The following is a 23,528-nucleotide window of genomic DNA, read 5'->3' as shown; positions in this document are numbered from 1 at the left end:
CCTTGTCGTGGCATAGTGGGTTAAGCCACTGCTTACTGTGCCAGCATCCCATATAGCACTAGTTCTTGTTGGGGCTGCTCCACTTCTGACCCAGCTCCCTGCTAATGTGCCTGGGAAAGCAGTAGATGACTCGAGTCCTTGGGCCCCTGCTACCTGTATGGGAGACCTGGAAGACGCCCTTGACTCCTGGCTTCAACCTGGCCTAGTCCTGGCTGTCGTGGCCATTTGGGAGTGAACTGGCAGGTGGAAGATCTCTATCTCTCCTCTCTCTCTGTAACCTCGCCTTTCAAATAAATTTGTTTTAAAATTTTACTTATTTGAGAGGTGTTGTTATTGACAGACAGGGAGAGACAGGTTCCATCTGCCTGTTCACTCCCCAAATGGCGGAGCTGGGTCATTCTGAAGCCAGGGGTCAGGAGCATCCTCCTGGTCTCCCATGTGGGTTCAAGGACCCAAGCACTTGGGCCATCTTGTGCCACTTTCTCAGCCATTAGCAGGGAGCTGGATCGGAAGTGGAGCAGCCAGGACTGGAACCAGTACCCATATGGGATGCTGTTGCCACAGGTGTAGGCCCAGCACTGGCCCTGATAAGTAATTTTTTTTTTTAAAGTGAAGGCAAATGTAGGTGATTTTTACTAGAATAATAGATGTACTTACAGGTACACTAGAATATATATATAGAATAATATGTCACATGTATTAGAATTCAGAGGATTTTTCTTATTGCTTGAGTATGCTCTGTAGTACACAAGGAAGAGATAATAAAGTCATGTTATGTTATTGAAGTAGAATTCATTTTAAGTTTTTCAAAAAGGTGATTTCTATGAGTTGATGTATCCAAGTGAGGTGCTTACTAAATATTCAGACATTTTGTCCCTGGGGCAGCTACCTTTCCTTTGGTTCTGTTCAGATGCCATTTGTTCGGTCCTATGATTTAATTAATAAGTATGTAGGTTCTGCTTTTTATTCAGGAGTGGTATTATTCAATTGTGCCAATAATATTTCCCCCCAACTTAAGAAAACAAGAAGCCGCGATCCAGACCTAGGAGAGCACGGAAAACGAGAAATGAGGAAAATGAGCAAGACGGAGAGTTGGAAGGGCCTGTGATCGATGAGTCTGTGCTTTCAGCAAAGGAGCTGCTGGGCTTACAGCAGGCCGAGGAGCGGCTGAGAAGAGACTGCATTGACAGACTAAAAAGGGTAACAGCCTGTCCGTGTAGCTGCTAGTTGAAATCCTTGTTTCAGGAGAAATTGTTAGTGGTTGGGAATGGCTTTGATGCAGTTACACGTCTTACTTTGGTTGTCAGTATTTCACTAGTACAGGCTGAAAGTGCTATTTCGTGATTAGTGTGACTTAATAAAATTCAGAGTAATCGCTGTTATACTTAAATATTACAGTTAGGATAGCACGTTAACAGTTTAACAGTTTTTAAAGTGAAGGAGAAATTATTTGGGTATTTTTGTTTACCTGTAAGTTTGGGAATCCATGTATATCTCTCTCAATCTCTTCAAATTATAGCGACCACGAAACTACCCTACAGCAAAGTACACCTGTAAACTCTGTGATGTTTTAATTGAATCCATTGCGTTTGCCCATAAGCATATCAAAGAGAAGAGGCACAAGAAAAACATTAAGGTAAATTATATGTAACACAAACAAATACACATACCTGCCAGTTCCTGTGCATCACCTTTGTGGCTTGCTTTCCCTAAGGCCACGATGTTCATAACTTCAATACTTTGTTGATTTTAGCCAAATATACTGGTAGGATGTATCTGCTGGGCAGTCTTGTGAGCTATCTAACAGACAGTATCAGAATATATAGTCATTGATGGGATCTAGTAAAAAGCAAACTATCAGTTTGTCATTGCTGTTTTAATATTCTTTCCTTGCTCTTTCTCCTTATTCCTGCCTACTCTCTGTTATCACCGACCCATGTGATATGCATAAAGCAGTGTGTATGTGTGTGACAGGATGAAGAGTAACACAGATAAGACAAAAAGGGCTTAGAAAAAAATTCCAGAAAATTCTATAGGGTGTTGTCTCAGTGAATGGTAGAAGGTAAAAACTGTGTGAGTCATTTTTAATTTCAACATTGATCTTAAAAGGAGAAGCAGGAGGAAGAGTTGCTCACTACGTTACCCCCGCCAACACCCTCCCAGATAAATGCAATTGGCATTGCCATTGACAAAGTGGTACAGGAGTCTGGCTTACACAATGAGAACCTGGAACAGAGGCTAGAAATTAAACGTATCATGGAAAATGTGTTCCAACACAAGTTACCAGGTATTTTCCAGATTTGTTTTTTGTTTAGCTACCTGAAAGTACCTCATTCATTTTTCCTGACAGTAGTGATTTTCACCTATTTAAAAACTCATTTGCCATGTTCTAAAGGTCTGGTCTTGTTTTTAATGGTTTTTTTGGTTTGTTTTTTTACCTTCCCCCAAAATAACAGAAATTTTTACATGCAAGATTAATATAAACCTGTTGTAGTTAAAAATTTCATTGTGTGTATGAACTTCAAGTAGGATGCCACATACTATGGGGGAACTATGGGACTATTCATGGATATATTTGTTTACCTTTTTACTTGTCTAAAATGACACGGTATTTTGAGTTAAAGGGAAGTATTCTATCATCAAGTTACCTATTTAAAACAAAAAAGTTCTTACTTATGGGTAAAAAAAATGGTAACATGAGCTTGAAAAACTACTTTGTAAATGATTTGTTCATGGGTTTTGTGTACTGTTTAGTTTCAAAGTTATGTCTGTCTTATGCTTGTTTTTAATTTTAGATCGTGGGGCAGGGAGCAGGGAAAACTAGAGTGTGCTACTTATGAAAATTTAAGGGCAGGTATGGTAAATGCCTAATACAGCTACTGTCAGTTGACAGCAACAAACCCTGCCTCTGCACCGCCCCCCTCCCCTGTTCCTGTTTAAGTACAGAGCTGGAATGGCGTGATCATTCTCAGTCCTGTCTGTGCATCAGAATCACAATTATCTTTAGTACTGTGAAGAGCCACTTTTGGAAAGCTCCACAGTGATTCTGATTCACAGCTGAGGTTACAACTACCTTATAGCCCTTAGAATTCTTTGTTCAGTTGGAAGATCATGCATGTAGTGATGTAACACAAGTGCATGCAGGTGCACACACATACGTTTTCTAAGAATAACAAAAGGGAACCTGCATTTCATTATATAGATATCTCAGAAAAGTCATTTGTAATTTCAGTGATTTATTTTTTATTATTTGCCATAGAATTCCATGTAAAATTGAATGTGCTATATTATGGAAAACTGTTAAAACCCAGCAAAATCACTTGAATAAAAAAATAAAAAAACCCTTGATGAGAAAATATGTTTTGGTACAGTAGTACCAAAAAAATGCAAATAAATGTGGATACTTCAAAAAGTTCATGGAAAATGGAATTAAAACATGTTTATTTTAGTATAAAATTTTTGGACTTTGTGATGAATGTTTTCTAAATATGCTTTTTCCATGAACTAGGAAGATCCCTCACATTCATGGATTTCAGAATTTCTTTTAACTCTTTTTTCATGAACTTTTTGAAGCCCCTTTGAATAGACAAGAGCGAATTTTAAGTTCTATCAATGTTATTTTTGTTGTTTTTTTTTTCTTTCTTTTTTCTTTTTTTTTTTTTTTTTGACAGGCAGAGTGGATAGAGAGAGAGAGACAGAGAGAAAGGTCTTCCTTTGCCGTTGGTTCATCCTCCAATGGCCACTGCGGCCGGCGCATTGCGCTGATCCGAAGCCAGGAGCCAGGTTCTTTTCCTGGTCTCCCACGTGGGTGCAGGGCCCAAGCACTTGGGCCATCCTCCACTGCACTCCCGGGCCATAGCAGAGAGCTGGCCTGGAAGAGGGGCAACCGGGATAGAATCCGGCACCCCAACCGGGACTACAACCTGGTGTGCCGGCGCTGCAAGGCAGAGGATTAGCCTGTTAAGCCACGCGCCGGCCTCTATCAATGTTATTGTAATTATTAGTCAAAATTTTTTTTAGGGGGATGATGTTATGTCAAGTGCATTTTGTTAATAATGTAGTAAAATTCATGATAAAACTAAGTTTATGTTGAAAGATCCTATTTACTATTGTTCTGTTGAAATAAGCTCTTTAAATTGTACCTCGGCATGCTTTCTACAAGATGAAATGTTTGCTCTTGAGTGTACATCAGGCTTTTAATTGTAAAATAAAGTTAGGCATCCTTAGGACTTTCACATAAAAAAATGGTAGCGTGATAGTGTAGGAACTTTCTAGTTTGTTTTACAACTGACCTAAGAGTGACTGTTCAGCTGAACCACGGTCCTTGCAGCCTTCCCTGATAAAAGCATCCAGGGAGAACAGAGTCACCTCGTCCCATCTTTAGTTTAGCCAGCCTTGAATACAGTTTTGCTTTTGTGTGTACTTTTAAGTGATAATTCCAGTTCTACAATAGGAGGGTTATAATTTTTGAGAAATTTTATATTTTGTGTCTTTTATTTGTTTTTCAGATTGTTCTCTGAGATTATATGGCTCTTCCTGTAGCAGAATGGGTTTCAGAAATTCAGATGTAAACATTGACATTCAATTTCCAGCTATTGTAAGTACAAAGTGAAACTCTGGAATTTTCAAACTGGTGTAAAAATTCTTTCAATTCCTTCTTTCAAATGTGAGGTATATATGAGGGGTCCTGGAAAGGTTCATAAAAATGCATGTCATAAAAAAGACTATACATGAATTTCAAAGTTTTTTTTTTAACCATATTAAATGTTTTGTTCCATTTTTCATGAACTTTTAAAATTTCCCTTGTATTTTAGATATTTAAGTGTAAAGATGGCAATTTTTTCCCAAAAGTTTCTATTTTATATCTTTGGCTTACCTTTGGCTTTAAGATATTTTAAAAAATTTTGACAGGTTTTTGTGTTAACGTATTACTCTACAGATCTTTCATACTTCTTTGTTTTATTTATTTTTTTATTTATTATTTTTTTTTGACAGGCAGAGTGGACAGTGAGAGAGAGACAGAGAGAAAGGTCTTCCTTTGCCGTTGGTTCACCCTCCTCCAGTGGCCACCACTGCTGGCGCTCTGCGGCCAGCGCATCGCGGTGATCTGAAGGCAGGAGCCAGGTGCTTCTCCTGGTCTCCCATGAGGGTGCAGGGCCCAAGGACTTGGGCCATCCTCCACTGCCTTCCCGGGCCATAGCAGAGAGCTGGCCTGGAAGAGGGGCAACCGGGACAGAATCTGGCGCCCCGACTGGGACTAGAACCCGGTGTGCCGGCGCTGCAGGCGGAGGATTAGCCTATTGAGCTGCGGCACCGGCCACTTCTTTCTTTTAAATTAATGTTTGTCTTGTATATAATTTTCTTTCCCGTTATTTTCACACTTTGCGCACCTAAACATGTGCATACCTGGGTGTTTTTTTTAAAAAGATTTATTTATTTGAAAGAGTTACACAGAGAAGGAGAACTCTGGTAGCAGGGTGCGTTTCTAATTGTAAAAGCGTCCAGGAACTTCGATTGACTGTATCAATAAAGCCGAAGTACACAGGGATTATTTCATGTCTTCACTGCTTTATTTCCTAGATGTCTCAGCCAGATGTCCTCTTACTTGTTCAAGAGTGTTTAAAGAACAGTGGTAAGGACAAATTCTACATTTTGCTCATAAATCTCTTGTTTATCTATAACTTGAATGTAATTTATTTCTTAATCTTTGAAAATAGTCATGGTTTTAAAATTATTTATATGGGTAACATCCAAAGCAAAATCAAAGCAAATGCCAATGAGTTATTGACAGACATACTGTTAATAGTTATGCAAAACAACCATTTCATAAGTAGAGCCTTAGCTTTACAGATTAAATGAGTCCTATACCATGACTGAGAAATGCAAAATATGTAAGCTTTATTCTTGTAAAGCTGAAGCATTACTTTTCATTTATTTAGCTCTGCTTTAAATTAACATTTTTACAGACCTAAAGGTGTGATGAGGTTGATCAATGAATTTGCAAAGAGTTACTCACAATTAGATTTGTCAGTCCCATCCACTGTGATGTCCAACGTGAAGCTCAGTGGCTTTTGTGCTTGACGACGATCTCATCAGATTCTCATCTCTCTTGCATTAGTCATTCCTAGCCTTCTGTTTGGGTTGAATAAAACATTTAAACATTTCTTCTTTCTTCAATCAAATATGTATTTTGACAAAACATTTTAGTGACTTTTGCATCAGTTTTGCTTTTAAGTGTGCTACCCAGTTATGTTAACCACATAACATTTAAATGTTTACTGATGTAGTCATTCCTAATTAGCTTTTTTAGTTAATATTAAAGATTGTAATTAATATGGTGATACTTGATTCTTGAATACAATTTTTTTTCTCTTCAAGTCATTTTAGAGCCTTTTTAAAGTAATGATCTTTCAAAAGACCAAAGAGATAAAGTCACAACTAGTTCTTGTACTTTATCTGGTTATGCTTTTAAACATGGCTTTAATTAACTTGCCTAATATATTTTTTTTTTCCTCAGACTCTTTTATTGATGTTGATGCAGATTTCCACGCAAGGGTGCCGGTGGTAGTGTGCAGAGAAAAGCAAAGGTCTCAGTTTCTTTAAGTTGCTAATATTTATTGAACATCTCTAAACCTAATGACTGATTTCTAGATGTAACCTTATGTGGTTATTTAACAGATCTTCATCTAGCTTCTCTGTATACTTCATCTCTTTCTTTAATTTTATTTATTTATTTAGAAGGCAGAATCACACATACACACACACACACACAGAGGAGAGATCTTCCATCCACTGGTTTACTCTCCAAATGGCTACAACAGCCAGAGTTGGGCCAGGCCAAAGCCAGGAGCTATGAACTTCATTTGGGTTTCCCACGTGGGTGCAGTGGCTCAAGCACTTGGGCCATCTTCTGCTCCTTTCTCAGGCACCTTAGCAGGGAGCTGGATTGGAAGTAGAGCAGCCCATATGGGATGCTGGCAGCGCTGTTGTGTTGCAGATGGCGGCTTAACCTGTTTTGCCACAATGCACGTCCCCTCCCTATACTTACAACACTGGATGCAAGAAGGTTAAATTTTTTATTTAAAAAATAATAAAATTAATTAGAAGGAAAAAATACAAGCTGGAAGCATTTTGACCCATTTCAACTAGCTTACACATTATCAAATAATCACTTGCACTAATCATTTTCTTTGCTGTCCTTTCTAGCAGCATTTATGACAGTGCTGAGTAGCAGTTCCTGTGACCGCACCTGTCTGTCTGTCCCTCCTTCCAGAAGCATTACCATTGCCACCATAAGTGGGTGGTTTGTAGGCTGTCTGACTCTTGGGAAAGCCTTCTTTTATTTAAAAAGATGAATCAGACTTCTATTGGAGGCATTTTGTAATATTTTCCTATTTGCATGTCCCCCAAATACTTTTAATGCATGAAAACTCAAAAATTCAAGTTCTGTAAAATAATTTACTCAGAAAGTAGCTGCCCTCTCTTTATTTTTTTATTTTTTTAAATTTTAAAAATAGTTTTTTGTTTTTTGTTTTTATCTCTTTATTTTTTAAAGTTTTATTTATTTATTTACTTATCTATTTGAAAGGCAGAGTGACAGAGACATATTTTGTATCCACTGGTTCACTCCCCAGATCCCTTCTACAGCCTGTGCTAGGCCAGGCTGAAGTCTGGAGCTGAGAAGTCCATTCACATCTCCTATGTGGATGGCAAGAAACCAAGTACATAGGCCATTGTCTGCTGCCCTACTGGGCACAGTAACAGGAGGTTGGACTGGAAGCAGAGTAGCTGGGACTCTAAGCAGCATTCCAACATGGGATATAAGTAACCCAAGCAGTGGCTTAACCCACTGTGCCACCACACTTGCTCCTCATTTTTTTTTAATGTCCAATTTCTTAAATGACCCAAAAGATTGAATGTGTGTTTTACTTTTTTTTTTTTAAGAATTATTTATTTTTTTAAAAGTCAGAATTACTTGATTAAGAGAGTTAAGAGAGAGAGAGAGAGGAAGAGACAGATTGTCCATCTGCTGGTTCACTCCCCAAATGGCTGCCATGGCCAGAGCTGGGCCAATCCAACGCCAGGAGTGAGGAGCTTCTTAGACCTGGAAGGACTTGGGCCATCCTTTCCTGTTTTTCCAGGCCGTAGCAGAGAGCTGGATGGAAGTGGAGCAGTTGAGTCTTGAACCAGAGCCCATATGGGATGCCGGCGCCGCAGGCAACAGCTTTACTTGCTATGCCACAATGCCGGCTGCTAGTTTTTTACTTTAATTTTTAAAAAGTATTGATTTATTCTCATTGTAAATTAGCTGTTGGTGTGAAAGGCACCTGATGCATATGTAACACTTTATTCTTCTACCTCACCTCCACTAGTGGTCTGCTGTGTAAAGTGAGTGCAGGAAATGAAAACGCTTGTCTGACGACAAAACACTTAACTGTCCTTGGAAAAGCAGAGCCCAAACTCGTTCCTTTGGTGATTGCATTTAGGTACTGGGCAAAGGTAGGTTTGCATTTCTTAAATGCATGTATACATTTGTGCATCTTACATGTGTATATGCAGTGTGATGTGATTTTTTTACTCAGTTTATGTCATCTTAAAACCTTTAGATGCTTATTTTTAAACATCAGGAGCATATGCATCAGAATATTGGAACAGAAACTCAAGGAAAATTCAGTGTTTGTGTCTTACTATAACAGTATTGCTCAGAAGATCAAAATGATTTGTAATGCTTATTAAAAATTAGATTTGTGGATCAAAACAAGAGATCTAGAATAACAGTTTGCATTTTAACTAGTTTCCCTAGGTGGTTCTTCAGTATAGGAAAGTTTAAGATAAAACTTCTCATACTATTTCTACTATAATCCAGAGATGTCAAAAAAATTGAAGATACTCTATCTGGGCTTGCTTACATTTCCATGTTACTTTAAATATAAGTACTCCAGTCATGGTGGTCTAATAAGCAGCAGAAGCTTTCATAATCCCCTACTCCCTTGTAAGATCACATCATGTTTATAAAATGAAGATTCTCTAAGTTTCATTGTAGAGAACACAAAAGCTTTACTGAGTAAAGGTATAGTGTTAACCATAGATAGTTCCTATTTCGTGGATCCAGAAGGGGCAGAGGGTGCCCTGCCCTTCACTGAGTGAATTAATGATTATAATATGCTATGTTGAAGCTACCCCCTGCTTCATCACTAAGTAGGCCCTTCTTCAGTTGTTGTTTCTGTTAGTGCTGGTGAGTTTGCTCACATTCGCTCCCTAAATCACCTTTGTTGACCAGAACATGCATTTGCAATGCAGTAGGTTAGGAAGAAAGGACCATTAAACTGAGCAGACCAGTTGGCTTGTATTTGGAACTGAACTATCATTTTCACTTAATTAGCATGTGTTTTAACCATGTAAGTGGATTTACTATAAATGTCAAAAAGTGAAATAACAGATTATATTTTAGGGCCTTTCATAAGTGGGTTTTGTTAACAAGATTATATATTTGAAATTAGAACCGCAATATGTAGCTGCTGCAAAAATGTAAGAAAGTTGTGTGTTTTGTTGCTGTGGTATTGCATTTTGAATAATCTAAATTATGCAGTAAACGGGAGTGGAGTTACAGGTTTTAGGTCAAATGATGTGACAAGTTATGGCAAAAAGACTGCTTGTCCTCTTTTTTTCTCGTTTTCAGCTTTGCAGTATAGATCGCCCTGAAGAAGGAGGCCTGCCACCCTATGTGTTTGCCCTCATGGCCATTTTTTTTCTTCAACAAAGGAAAGAACCCCTTCTCCCTGTTTATCTAGGATCATGGGTAAAAAATTTTTTTTTGCTTTTATAATTTATACTGATTTTATTAGAAGTCTGCAATCCGTGATGCATAATTTCAGAATCTGCAGACCTAACCAGAACTGAGATGATTTATTTATTCTGTTGTGAATATTCATACCACTCGATGCTAAAATATGTCAGTGTGTTAAGATACCCTTAGCTTGCTAAAGGTATCACTACTTTTTTAAACTGCAAAATCTCTTAATTTTTAAAACAAAAGTTCTGAGAATTTCGAACAAGAAATAGTGAACTTATTTTTCTTTAATGATTTATTTAATTTATTTGAAAGGCAGAGTTACAGAGAGGCAGAGGCAGAGAGAGAGGTTTTCCATCTGCTGGTTTACTCCCCAAATGGCCACAACAGCTAGAGCTGTGCCAATCCATGGGTGAAGGAGCTTACTTGGGCCATCCTCTGCTGCTTTCCAAGACACATTAGCAGGGAACTAAATCGGGAAGTGGAGCAGCCAGGACTTGAACTGGTGCCCATATGGGATACCAGCACTGCAGGTGGTAGCTTTACCCACTACACCACAGCGCCAGCCTGGTGAACTTATTTTAAATCTGTCATTTGATACATCCTTTCTTGGGATACGGTTTTCTAACTTGATGCTTGAATTTACATATCAGACAAAATCTAGGAAATATTTGATTCACTAACTTGCTAGTCTTTATTTCTCTTTATTCACTGTTACCTATAAAACAAAAGAAAATGTAAATTTGAAATTTCTACCTATGCTACAAAATGCAGGGCTTAACAATTACTTCTTGAGTAATAGTTTGATATTATGTTTAAGGTGAATTAGACTGTAGTGATATGATCACTCTGGATGAAGCTGAGTTGATTAAGTTCATACAATACACTTTAAGAACAGGCTGAGAGATGAAAAATGATGTTATTCTCATCTTCTTGGTAACTTGTTTATTTTGATACACTCTTGGGCATGTGCATATTTTATAGAAAGATTCGCTTAGGGAAAAACTTAAATTAGTATATTGGTATTTTAGCTACTTTTCTACTTTCTGCACCCAAATATCTTTCTCGTGTTCTTGAGCAGTAGGTCTTTTTTTTTTTTTTTTTTTTGGACAGGCAGAGTGGACATTGAGAGAGAGAGTCAGAGAGAAAGGTCTTCCTTTTTGCCGTTGGTTCACCCTCCAATGGCCGCTGCGGCCGGCGCGTCTCGCTGATCTGAAGCCAGGAGCCAGGTGCTTCTCCTGGTCTCCCATGCAGGTGCAGGGCCCAAGCACTTGGGCCATCCTCCACTGCACTCCCGGGGCATAGCAGAGAGCTGGCCTGGAAGAGGGGCAACCGGGATAGAATCCGGCGCCCCGACCGGGACTAGAACCCGGTGTGCCGGCGCTGCAAGGCAGAGGATTAGCCTATTGAGCCGCGACGCCGGCCCAAGCAGTAGTTCTTAAATGTGAGTATGATCATAATATGACTATAGGAAATGTTTACTTTATATTTAGCTAGACTTAGAATTAAGCAGGGACTTTATCTGCTAGGTGTTAGGTATAGAGACTGACATAGAAATAGCTGCTTACCATAGGCTATGTTTTCAAGTTAGCTGTATGTTCAAGGTAGCTCTCTTTGTGCCTAAGATATTGAAATGAAAGAGTTGAAGGCCACAGGAGGGTACCTTTGCCAGACTACTTTCCTGGTAGGAAAAAGAGAGAGCTGTGGACTCTTGGTTGGTAAATAACTTCTTCCACCAGGCCCAGATGGAGATCTGTGAAAGCCTTTGAAGTTGTCTTTTCACTTTGATCCAGGAGTTAAGGATGGAACCAAACCAGTTTGACTCCTGTGCCTTAAAGGGCCTTGGGGCAGGTTGCGTGTGTTGCCTTGCTCACCACTGTGTTACTGCGTAAGATCTGCCTTTCACGTGTCCTGGTCTTGTCTAAGCAGTCACAGGTCACTGACATGAGACTGCAGGAACAAAGGGGTTTCCTATCTGGCAGTGCGATTCCCCTCGGGATTTCTTATAAGAGCAGTAGGAATACCCTTTCCTATGACCACTGCATATTTCCTTGGCAGTACTAATGAAAAATCTCTAATTTTATTTTTTTGATATCATTGGACTTTTCAAACTTTAATGATAAAAAGCAGCAAAGTGCTGAAACAGTGGACTGGATTCTGCTGATCAGATAAGGCAGGCTATACTGCTTGAACCAAAATGATCTGCAGTTTTCCATGTTTTCTACTAGTCAGGCATTGGCTTACTGGTTTCTGCCAGTAACCTACTCAAAAATATGAAGCCGTGAGGGGAAAGGAATTATTGCATGTGCCGCATCATTTACATACATTATTTCTACAGGATATCCATTGAAAACTTCATAATTACAAGTATGTGTGTGACAGTATCTAAACTAATTCACTCAGTCTTTAAATTTCTGTGTACACAAGTCATTGTGCTAGGTCCTGAGGGGACTACAAAGTTGAACAAGGCTAGAAGTGTAGTGTATGGTGCCTTGGGGCTCTGATCTGTCTCTGGGCCATTCTATCCCAAAACATCTTTTTTATGTTGATTTTGATTCCCAGTCAAAATCCTCACTGTATTGTCACTAGATTTTTTGTTTTTAAGATTATTTATTTACTCAAAAGGTAGAGTTATGGAGAGGCAGAGACAGAAAGAGGGAGAGAGAGAGAGGTCGACTTTCCATCCCCTAGTTCACACCCCAAATGACTGCAGTGGCCAGGGCTGGGCTAGGCTGAAGCAAGAAGCCAGGAGCCAGGAGCTTCATCTGGCTCTCCCACATGGGTGCAGGGTCCCAAGCATTGGGACCATCTTCCACTACTTTTCCAGCCACATTAGGGAGGTGGATCGGAAATGGAGCATGTGGGACTTGAACTGGCACCCATATGAGATGCCAGCACCGCAGGTGGTGGCCTCAAACACTGTACTACAGAGCTGGCCCCTGTCACTAGATCTTAATGTGTTTGAAGGTAATCATCATGAATTGAGAATTAGGAACAAGCTTACATCTGTTTTCTCAGCATCTTTTATCCCATACAGCAATGTTTTACTAGGTTCCTAATGGATATTATTGGTAATCTGCCTTCCTTTGTGTTGTATAAACTTAATCCTTATGAAACAATTTATTTATATTGTAGGGATGCCAAATAGCACTGGAATTCATTGAGGTTTTTCCACTTGTATCCTGTGACCTTGAGCCAGTTAATTAATATTAGCCTTAATATCATTCTGAACTTTGAATGAGATAATGAATGCCAAGCTTCTAAAACAAGGTGGGAAAACAAATATTAGTCCTTCTCTCCGACAGTAGAAAGTCAGCCTCCCACTTATGATACCGGGGTGTGAACCACTAATCTGGTGATCCCTCTACAGAGTTATCAACTCTGGCAAAAGCTACATGAATATCTGGAGACTGAACAAATGCAGGCAGACCACACTTGGAGCAAGTCTCCAATGTAGATGGAGCTTGCTATTTCTTGGTGGCTCCACCCTTCAAGGCAGCTTTGCAGATAGACCAATCCTCTTCCTGGCCAGAGGACCAGGTCTACCAGAAAATAATAGGGGTTAGGGAGACAGAAAGGAAAGGTTCAAAGAAATGGAACCCAAAATTCTGTATACAGCTCAGCATGTCTGGCTAACTTCTGAACCAGTCCAGTTTGAAGTTGTCATCTCATGTCAAGACAAGAGAACTAACAAACTGAAAATCAATACTTGTTTTGAGATCCAGTGCACAATGAGGATTACAGGGCAAACGTTGTCTGCAGCTGGAGAAGAGGTGAATAAATGACTCCCAGCTTACCAGCGCAGAAGCCCTGGAGCAGAATCCTGCCAGTGGAGCCAGTACCAGCATTGAAGCTTTGTGTAGTTGACAGGTGTCCAGACTCAACTGGGAATGCCCAAGAGTTAAAAATTTTCATTCTAGGAGGGTCCTCCTAGTATTTTTGTCAATCTTAGGAAAAGAAGCCGTTTTTACTAGCTTCTAGAGGATTCTGTTCCTTTTTTTTTTTTTTTTTAAGATTGATTGATTTATTTGGAAATCAGCGTTACACAGAGAGGAGAAGCAGATAGAGAGAGAGAAAGGTCTTCCATTCTTCCATCCACTGGTTCACTCCCCAGTGGTCTGCAACGGTCAGATCCGAAGCCAGGAGCTTCTTCCATGTCCCCCACACAGGTGCAGGGGCCCAATATCTGGGGCGTCTTCCACTGCTTTCCCAGGCCATAGCAGAGAGCTGGACAGGAAGTGGAGCAGTGAGTCTCGAACCGGCACCCATATGGAATGCTGGCGCTTCAGGCCAGGGCTTTAACCCACTGTGCCAGAGTGCTGGCTTGGAGGATTCTGTACTTAAGAAAAGCCTGCCCTCAAGGGAACTCTGACTACATTCTAAAGTGCCTTGGGTTTTACTAGGACCTGATCTACCTAGGGGAAGGGAAATGTCTAGCTCCACCCTCTATGGCCTTCCTGTATCATGTGGGTTGGGGGTGAGGAGGAGAGGAGGAGCCAAGAGCTTCTTCCAGCTCACCCATGTGGGTGCAGGGGCCCATGCACTCTGGCTGTCCTCTGCTACTCTCCCAAGGACATTAGCAGGGAACTGAATCAGAAGTGGAGCAGTTGGGACTGCACTGCAGATGGTGGCTTAACCTGCTATGCCACAATGCCAGCTCTGCAACAATTATCTTAAATATTAATGGACTAAAATCCACATTAAGCAGCATAGATTATCAGAGTAAATAAAAAAAGCAAGAGGCTGGCTCTGTGGCAGAGTGGGTTAAGCTGTCGCCATCCCAAATGGGTGCAGTTTTGAGTCTCAGCTGCTTCCTATTAATGTGCCTGGGAAAGCAGCAAAAAATGACCCAAGTACCTGGGCTCTTGCACCCTTATGGGAGACAAGAAAGAAGCTCTTGGTTTGGATCAGCCCATATCTAGCCATTGAGGCCATTTAGAGAGTGAACCAGAGGATGGAAGATCTCCCCCACCACCACCGAACTCTTTTAGATAAATAAATGCTTTAAAAAAAAAAAGTCAGACTTAACTGTATGCAGTCTAGAAGAAATAGAGTAAAAATGTAAAGACAGGTAGATTGAAAGTAAATGGATGGAAAAATATAAAACTTACAACTAAATAAGAAAGGTCTAAATCAGTGACCTGAAGTCTCACCTCAAGAAGCTAGAAATCATAGAACAAAATAAACCAGCAGTAGGTGGAAGAAAGGAAACACATATGGAACCAAAGTCAATAAAATAGGCAGTAGGCCAACAGAAGGGAAAATGAAAACAGCCAAACTGTGTTTGATCGACAGTGTCAGCCTTGCGGCGGAGAATGACCCTGGGGAATCTTTCCCAGACACTTTTCTGCCAAAGCTTTGGCTCTCTTTGTCCAAACACTCTCCCCAAAAGCAGATATTATCATTGCTTGGCCATCTAGAAAGTCAACAACCAGAATGTCCTAAGCATCCCAGAGACCGTTGCCGTGACCTTTGCTCTTGACCAGTCCGCTTTCCCTTTGACTGGACCCCTTCCACACTTGCACCTTGTTAGCATGGCTTCAGGTGTACTCTGTCTTCGGGATCATATTGTATGGTAAGGCTGTGTTTCATCTGCTGTTACTGTTCTTTGCGTCAATGCTTCCCAGTCTTGATTCCACTTGTTTAAAATTTCTGTTGAAAGCTCTGCTCTCGTCTGTAGCTGATCTGAGCACCACAGTTTTGGCACCCATCAAGCAGAAAGCTGGCTCCACTTTAGTTTTCCAGTGAGACTTGTGTAAGCTGAACCAACAGAAGTGTATGCTGTTGGCCATTGTTCCTGCTGTTAATCATCAGTCTTCAATTAGACACAAACAAGATGAACATTTTCCTTGCAGTTAATGTAGGTGTTCTGCTGCTGCAGGCTTTATTTTCAGCACCATCTCATCTCTTAAAACCAGTTGTCTGTAAACTGTTGATGTGGTAGGGGTTGAGGGAGTTGGCGTTGTTCTCATAAACTTTTTATAAGGCATCAATAACTTCTCCTTTCTTCCACCCAAGCTTCACCATAAATTAGTTGTTTGTTCTTCAGTTTTATCAGAATTCATGTTACTTCAATAGGGCCTCTTTTCAAACTAGATCAGATTTGTTAAAACAAGGTAGTATGAGATTATTTGGGCTCCTTCACAGAATTATAATTAATGCAAAGTTCTCTCATAATATCCATTGCCCTCAAACTTTGTGAAGAGCCCTCATACACTACAAGCAGGTATTTCACAGCTGTCTGATGGTGGAAGTTGTGGTGTGGTGCCTTTTCATAGGAACCTGAGGCCTGAAAAAAGTGTGTGCCTTCCCCCGGATCTGAGTTAGAACATTCTGGAACAGAGACTGGGCCCTGACAGTTTTCTTCCAGAACCCACGGTCTAGCAACTGGACCATGCTGCATTCTCCTAGGATAGTCACTAAAGAATTGCTGATCAAAGTCACCATTTCTTCAGCAAATAGAAGCCTTGACTTCTATCAGCAGAGATTTTTTCTTCATTTACAGATGAGATAATTAAAAATTGTTGTTGTTTTTAACAGTTTTTTTGAAAGGCAGAGTTACAAAGAGGAAGAGAGAAAGAGAGGTCTTCCATCCGCTGGTTCACTCCCCAAATGGCCTCAATGGCTGGGACTGGGCCAGGCCGAAGCCAGGAACCAGGAGCTTCCTTTAGGTCTCCTATGTGGGTTCAGGGGCCCAAGCACTTGGGCCATCTTCCACTGCTTTCCCAGGCGCATTAGCAGGGAGCTGCATTGGTAATGGAGCAGCCAAGACTTGAACATCCCATATGGGATGTCAGTCCTGCGGACGGCAGCTTAACCCACTGCGCCACAGCACTAACCTCCCTAAAAATTGTTCTCTTTTGTGTTTTCAATGAACTATGTGTATAGTAACTCTTCATGCCTCCAAGATACTGCACTTTGTTATGTAACTGTTTCTACCTTGTAATAGTTTGTGTCTAATTTTTCTTAGATTGAAGGATTCTCATTAAACAAATTAGGAAACTTCAACCTTAAAGACATTGAGAAAGACACTGTGATCTGGGAATACACGGATAACGCCTCAGGGGATGCAAACACAACAAAAGAAGACGCAGCCAAAGAGATGCCAGTCAGGAGGGGACAGGTCTGTTCTCTCCCATTTCTAGTTTTACTGTCTTTTTTTTTTTTTTTTTCCTCTCATTTGTCTATAGGAGAGTTCATGTTCAGTTAGTCTTCCTTTCTTCTTTCCTTAACTTTATTTCATAGCTTCATGTTGTAGTCTGTTCAGTCCGTTGAACAAACAGTGAGAAAAGGTGTAAAATACAGGTCATTAAACCCTCAGTTATTTATGTGGTTTCTTCTGGGGCCAGAGTCTTTGAAAAAGAGTTCAAAGATAAATCTGCAATTTTTCCTCAAAGTGCTTAGATCTTACATGATGTGAAATTTGAATAGGTAGAAGGTTAGTTCATTTTAAATTACTAAAATAACAGTGAATAAGAACATGAGTTCATGTACTGGCCTCATACTGTTGTGTGGAGGCAGGGGAGTTTATGCACAAGGAAAATATTGCCATTAGAACTTAAAACAGCTGTCTGTACAACATAATTATGCTAGTAAAAGATTCTGTTCCAAGTTGGTTTGTAATCCCGGAGTAAAGTGACAACAATATCTACAAAATAGCCTTTGAGACCAGTAATACCAGCTCTGTACAAACAAGAAAGTCATGTCACTCCTTCAGTCCCTGCCGAAAGTAAGGAGATAGTGGTGAATTTTATATTTTCTAGAATCCTTGAGCACTGGGAGGGTGGGGAAAGAAGAGAGGTGGTGCCAGCAGAACAGCAGCACGTTATCTGCTTTGTATCTGGGGCTCCAGTTGTGTCTGAGAGCACAGGCTGTGGAGCCAGAATATATGACATTTATCTCAGCTTCCCACTTCCTAGCTGTGTGTCCTTGGGCAAGTTACTTAATCTTTCTGTGCCCCAGTTTCCTTCCTGCAAATGGTGATAATCTTGGTACCTGCTCATGGGGTAATTGATTTACAGAATGCTTAACTCAGTGCCAAGCATGTGGTAAGCACTCAGTGAATGTTAGCCACCATTCTAATTTTATCTGAAAAAACTAAGTATTTTGCCAGAAAGTTTTAAGTACCTGTTGTCTACATTATTAAAGATCTTTTCCCCCCAAAGATATTTAGAAGTCAGTGTTACAGAGAGGGAAAGAAAGGTTTGCCATCTTCTGGTTCACTCCCCAAATGGCCGCAACTGGAACTGGGCCAGGCTGAAGCCAGGAGTTTCATCCAGGTCTGCCGCATGGGTGTAGGAGCCCAAGTTTATGGGCCATCTTCCACAGCTTTCTCAGGCAAATTAGCAGGGAGCTGAATCAGAAGTAGAGAAGCCAGGATTTGAACTGACACCCATATGGAATGCTGGCACTGCAGACAGTAGCTTAACCCAAGTGAGGCTTCACCTAAGTGAGATGCTTAAAAATCCTTTGTAACACTGAAAACTACTATGTGGATAAAGAAATGAAATTTCATACAGCTTTGAATTTCTGGAGGTTTTCTTTGTGTCCTAGACTGTGGTGTTTGGGACCAAGGTGACTTCCATTTTCAAACAGTTCTGCCTTGTAAATCCATCTTTATCTTATTTGACAGAACCTTTGTGGTGGAGATTTAGTGATTAATGAATTACCATACCACTTACTTTAAAGCTTGATATGACAAAGCGTGATCACAGACAAATTTGTAGACCATAGAGGAAGACATTTTTTTGTGTGAATTATGGAAATAATATGAAAGAAAAGCTATTGCTAAAACCACTTAATGTTTTATTTTTGTGCTATTTGGAGAGGTTAACATGCTGCCACTTCTGAAATTCAGTGAGCCCTAGACACTATGGGAGTTGAGTGTGGTGGTGAGAAGTCACCGTACCTGGATCAGAAGATGTTCTCATTCTGCTGCTGATGAGCAGTGTGCGCTCCCGCCATGCCATGAGAACTCTCAGGGCTCCGGTTCCTTCTCTTGTGACCTATGAGAGTTGCACTGTCTGATCTCTGAAAAGCATCTTACAGCTGTGACATTATGTTTCAATGATATCTGGATTTCTTGTGCTTACCAAGACTGTACCTAACTGAAAGAATATGCAGAGCAGCCAAGTCTGCCGGATGCTTTCCCTTGTCTCTGATGTGATCCTCATGACTATCCTGTGTTGTAGGTGGTATCAGCCCTACTCTGCAGATAATGGTAGCGGCCATTTTTTGAACACTGTGTGCCAGGCACTGTGCTAAGCACTTTACAGACACTATGTCACTCAGTCCTCCCAACAACCCTATGAGGTGGGTACTGTTATCCCCATTTGTCAGATGAGGAAACCAGGGCTTAGGTAGCTGGCAGACCTTGACCAAGGCCATGCACAGCTAATACATGGCAGATTGTGGTGTCAGACCTAAGCTTGTCCAAAAAAGTTCCAAAGCCAGTTCTCTTAGCCACTGTGCTGTACTGCCAGTCTGAGACTGTAGAAGCAAAGTCACAGAGCAGTTAAGAGCTGTGAAGTGACAATCATTATTTGAAGCCCCCCCCCCCACCGACTTTTTTCCCTATCCTAAGTCCTCTATACTTCCTAATATATTATAGCCAGTATGTTCAAATGTCAGAAGTCTATGACTAAAACTAGTATCAAATTTCTGGTGTCAAGAGTTCTTTGACTTTAAAATTAATTCCCACTGGTACATCCATTGTGCTTATGTAGTTTTATCAGGCAGTAGGAGGACTGTTTCCTTATTCTCGATGACTTTAGCCACTGTCCATCTCTGTGTGTATACCTGAAAGGGCGCCTTCTGCAACAGTGGTGCTGAGGGTATTAGCAGCCTATGCACAGTCTTCTCCACCTGTTACTAAGATTTCAAAATTGAATGCCGTATGTTTAAATAAAACTAACCTGTCTGTTTTTCTGATGCCAGTTAGATTTGAAGGTATTCTAATCCCAGGAGTGCAGTGAAATGATGCCATGATCCCACAAGCGAAATAGAACCTGGGATTTGATTTATCTAGATAGACTATCAAATTCATGTCTTTGCTAAGGTTGTTCAGATATACTGATTTGATGTTTGAATGAACTCTGATATTTCAGATTGTGCTGACGTCTGAGTTAATCTCTGTTTTCTGCTTTTCATAGGTGTCATTAACATTTGATGTAAAACACCAGCCTTCAGTACCAGTTGGGCAGCTCTGGGTGGAATTGCTGCGATTCTATGCTTTAGAATTTAATTTGGCCGATTTAGTGATTAGTATTCGTGTCAAAGAATCTATATCTCGGGAATCAAAGGATTGGCCCAAAAAGCGCATTGCCATTGAAGGTATCTCAACTTTAAGCCCATTCTTTCCCCTCCCCCCCTTTTTTAAGGTGTCAGTCTAACAGCATGCTTTTTATTTCAGTCTCTTTTTCGGCTCCTACTTGTAAGGTAGGCCCTGACTCTCAAAGGTGAAATGAATAGTTAGAATCTTGCATGTGTTGTGTGGGGTCATTACAAGAGACCAAAGAGTTCATTCACCTGCGTTTTTCAAGTATTGAAATGATACAGCTGAATTACTTAAGTGGTATAATGGCTGGTTGAGTCCTTGCTTTCTTTGTCAATGGCTTGACATCTTAAACCCTTACGTTTTTCCCAGTTAATATGTGAGTCTCCCTTTCCTCCTTACTGTTCACTTATAGATGTGTTAATTCAGTCTTTCTGTGGGTTGTTGTTTAGTTTTGCAAAGATGAGGAAAATACTTTTTCTCATGTCATGAAAAATTATGTTCTTGGTAGGATTACCTCACTGGTAGAGGGAACAGATAGTTATGCTTGAGATATCTGCAGAAACATTTAGCGCTTCCTCAGAAAAGCACTTTTTTTTTTTTTTTTTGCTAAGGCTTATTTAACTGAAGCCGCCCTATCAGAGACAACACTGCCATGCCCCTGAGTGGACTAGCTCTTCTCTGCTTTGCAAAGTCAGGAGGTCGAAACCCCCTCCAGAAATCTTAATTCTCCTCCTTGAAGTAATTTAGAGAACTTCCTAAATGGAAATCTCTTATTTTTGCTTGATTTTTTTCAAGCTTTATGTTGCGTAAGAGGGTTTTTTTTGCATTTTGCATAAATTCTGTGTGCAGTTACGGGGATCTCACATTTTTAAACCCTCCCCTGCAGTTTCTCTGGCTCAGCTCTTCTGGCCAATTGCCTAACCTGCTGGAGTTCTAGGGGAGGAGAAAAGATTGAGAGAAGTGGTGTATCCTCCTGGTGCCTCCCTCTCGCCCCTGAAATTCAGTCCAGCCAATTCAGTGATGGGGCTTCCCAGGGCAGAAGAGTGGAGGTAAGCTCTACCATCCTCAGGGCCTGGCTGAGTGGGGAGGCAGAGCACTCAGCAGCAGAGCCTGTCGGGAAAACCAGACTTCCCAAGGGCATGAGAGCCACACTGGCGACATCTTTTCTGTCCCTGTAGTCACAGAGCGAATAGGGAATGGGTTCTGGTTCTGAACAGAATGGGCTCTCTTTAGAGAGCAGATGTCTTAGAAAACATTGCTTTTTATTCTTAAACTGTATCTTCTTAGACCTTGCTCCTAGTTTTTTGTAAAAAGCATATAAGAAACGTGATACATTTTACTGTTGTTTATTTGTTGTCTGTTTTTATGTAGAGCAGGCTAATTTTTAAAACATGAAATAGAAATGTATAAAATCATGGATTGTTGTTGTTGTTGTTACAGATCCTTATTCTGTTAAAAGAAATGTGGCAAGAACTTTAAATAATCAGCCCGTGTTTGAATATATACTTCATTGTTTAAGGACAACGTATAAATATTTTGCTCTTCCACACAAAATTAAGTCCAACCTTCCTAAGCCTCTGAGCCCAGTTCCATGTATTTCAGAACATTCTAAAGAAGTGGTCAATCATGATTCAGATGTACAAACTAAAGATGATAAATTAAAAAACTCAGTTTTGGCTCAAGGTCCTAGTGCTACTACCAGTTCAGCTACAAATACTTGCACGGCTCAGATGATTTCTTGCACTCATAAAGAGACTGGTGAAGGCTTTGGAAGTCCACCAGCTGAGGAGATGGGAAATGTACATATCAGAGTCCACCCGGAAAACTCAAACTGTGTCCAAGCAGAGCTCAATGGTGATGACTTTGAGGATCTTAACATGTACCATCAAGAAACAGAAAGTAAAAACAAGGAAGAGAAAATGGGAAGGGAGAGCCAGCATGCTTTGAGCACCCACGCCCAGGCCTTCAGCGATAGCAAGCACAGAGAGCTCGTCAGCTATGGCAGAACATGCAGTGAGACAGACGTTTCTTTGGATTTTGAAGGCCTTCAGGCCGCTAAAGAGGATGACGGATTCACTACTTTATATGGCAAGGCTAATGCTGATGAAGAAAGCGTAGAAGGTACTGATGAACTAGAAGACTCCCTAAACCACTTTGCCCCTTCAGTCCAGGGCCAGACATTGGAAATCACCTGTTCTGAGGAGGAGGATGAGGAGGAGGAGGAAGAAGAGGAGGAAGAGGAAGACGAAGAACAAGAACCCAGGCTCTCCATTACCCGAAGGAAAGACAAGGATGACATTACTAATGAAGATGAGCTAGATAACACCTACACTGGATCCGGGGACGAGGATGCCCTGTCTGAAGAAGATTATGAATTAGGTGAACCTGCTAAGTATGAGGACCTGAAAGAATGTGGAAAACATGTAGATGGAGCTCTACTCATGGAACTTAATAAAATTTCTCTTAAAGAAGAAGTTGTATGTGAGGAAAATTCACCTGTGGATCAGTTTAATTTCTTTTATGAATTTAGCAAACTTATCTTCACCAAAGGCAAGGTAAGCAGTGCCACTACTCAGCGTAGACTAAGGAGACTAAGCAACTTTGTAATGCATGCCATTTTTGTATACTAGAAACTACTACCTGCTTTGGTGGCAGTTAGCAAGGTAATCTTGCATTTTATACATCCGCTTGATCCACTTCCCTTTTTTAGACCAAAAGAGATTGTATAGGAGGAAGGGAAAATACTTTGCTCCCGTGGATACCATAATGATCTCCTCATCTCTTAGATAATTTGCAATGGGTACACATTGTATTTCATCCCTTGGGAAAGTGCAAAGTATGCTGTGTATTTCCAAAGAAAATATTCCAGACCCCTTTATTTGGCAAATACTCTTTTTTTTTTTTTCCATTTCTATTTATTTATGTAAGAGGCAAAGAGACATAACAGACAGAGAGTGTGTGCTGCCTTCTGCTGGATTCGCATCCTGAGTGTATGGTCTACAGCTAAAGTTAGGAACAAGTCTTCTACAGGGAAGGCAGGACCATCTCCCTCACCCCCCTCAAGTACCTTATGGGGTTTGCATTGACAGGAAGTTAGAGTTAGGAGCTGGGGCTGGAAATGAAACTCATTCAGCCCTCTGATGTATATTGCCATCTTAACTGCTAGGCCAGGCACCCAGCCTATGCTGTACTTAAGCCATGTTTTGCTTTGCTCTGTGTCTGCAGTCCCCCACAGCAGTGTGTGGCTTATGCAGACGGGAGGGCCATCTCAAGAAAGCCTGTCCTGAAGACTTCAAGAGAATCCCGCTGGAACCTCTGCCGCCGCTGACACCCAAGTTCTCAGATATCTTGGATCAAGTTTGCATCCAGTGCTACAGTAAGTTATTCACATTTCTTTGGATTTGTCATACTGAAATGACATTTATTTAGGAGTGGTTGGAATGACTATCATGTTAACTCTGA

The 23,528-nt window shown here is 40.7% G+C and overlaps 1 protein-coding gene across 3 annotated transcripts in view; it reads left to right on the top strand.

Annotated features, from left to right (window-relative positions):
• Window positions 1-23,528, top strand: part of TUT7 (terminal uridylyl transferase 7) — a 69,329-nt gene that overhangs the window by 7,101 nt on the left and 38,700 nt on the right. For all 3 annotated transcript variants that reach the window (XM_062208523.1, XM_062208522.1, XM_062208521.1), the window contains exons 3-14: window positions 1,019-1,200; window positions 1,520-1,636; window positions 2,110-2,287; window positions 4,509-4,597; window positions 5,581-5,632; window positions 6,518-6,587; window positions 8,373-8,499; window positions 9,680-9,799; window positions 16,761-16,913; window positions 19,942-20,122; window positions 21,507-22,621; window positions 23,292-23,442. In XM_062208523.1, coding sequence (XP_062064507.1) covers window positions 1,019-1,200; window positions 1,520-1,636; window positions 2,110-2,287; window positions 4,509-4,597; window positions 5,581-5,632; window positions 6,518-6,587; window positions 8,373-8,499; window positions 9,680-9,799; window positions 16,761-16,913; window positions 19,942-20,122; window positions 21,507-22,621; window positions 23,292-23,442 — 2,535 coding nt within the window. The remainder of the gene's footprint in view (window positions 1-1,018; window positions 1,201-1,519; window positions 1,637-2,109; window positions 2,288-4,508; window positions 4,598-5,580; window positions 5,633-6,517; window positions 6,588-8,372; window positions 8,500-9,679; window positions 9,800-16,760; window positions 16,914-19,941; window positions 20,123-21,506; window positions 22,622-23,291; window positions 23,443-23,528) is intronic.

This window comes from Lepus europaeus, chromosome 12, assembly GCF_033115175.1.
Source record: "Lepus europaeus isolate LE1 chromosome 12, mLepTim1.pri, whole genome shotgun sequence".
Lineage (NCBI taxonomy): Eukaryota > Metazoa > Chordata > Mammalia > Lagomorpha > Leporidae > Lepus > Lepus europaeus.
The sequence above is the reverse complement of the archived record's forward strand: the minus strand, read 5'-3'. Positions and strand labels throughout refer to the sequence as shown.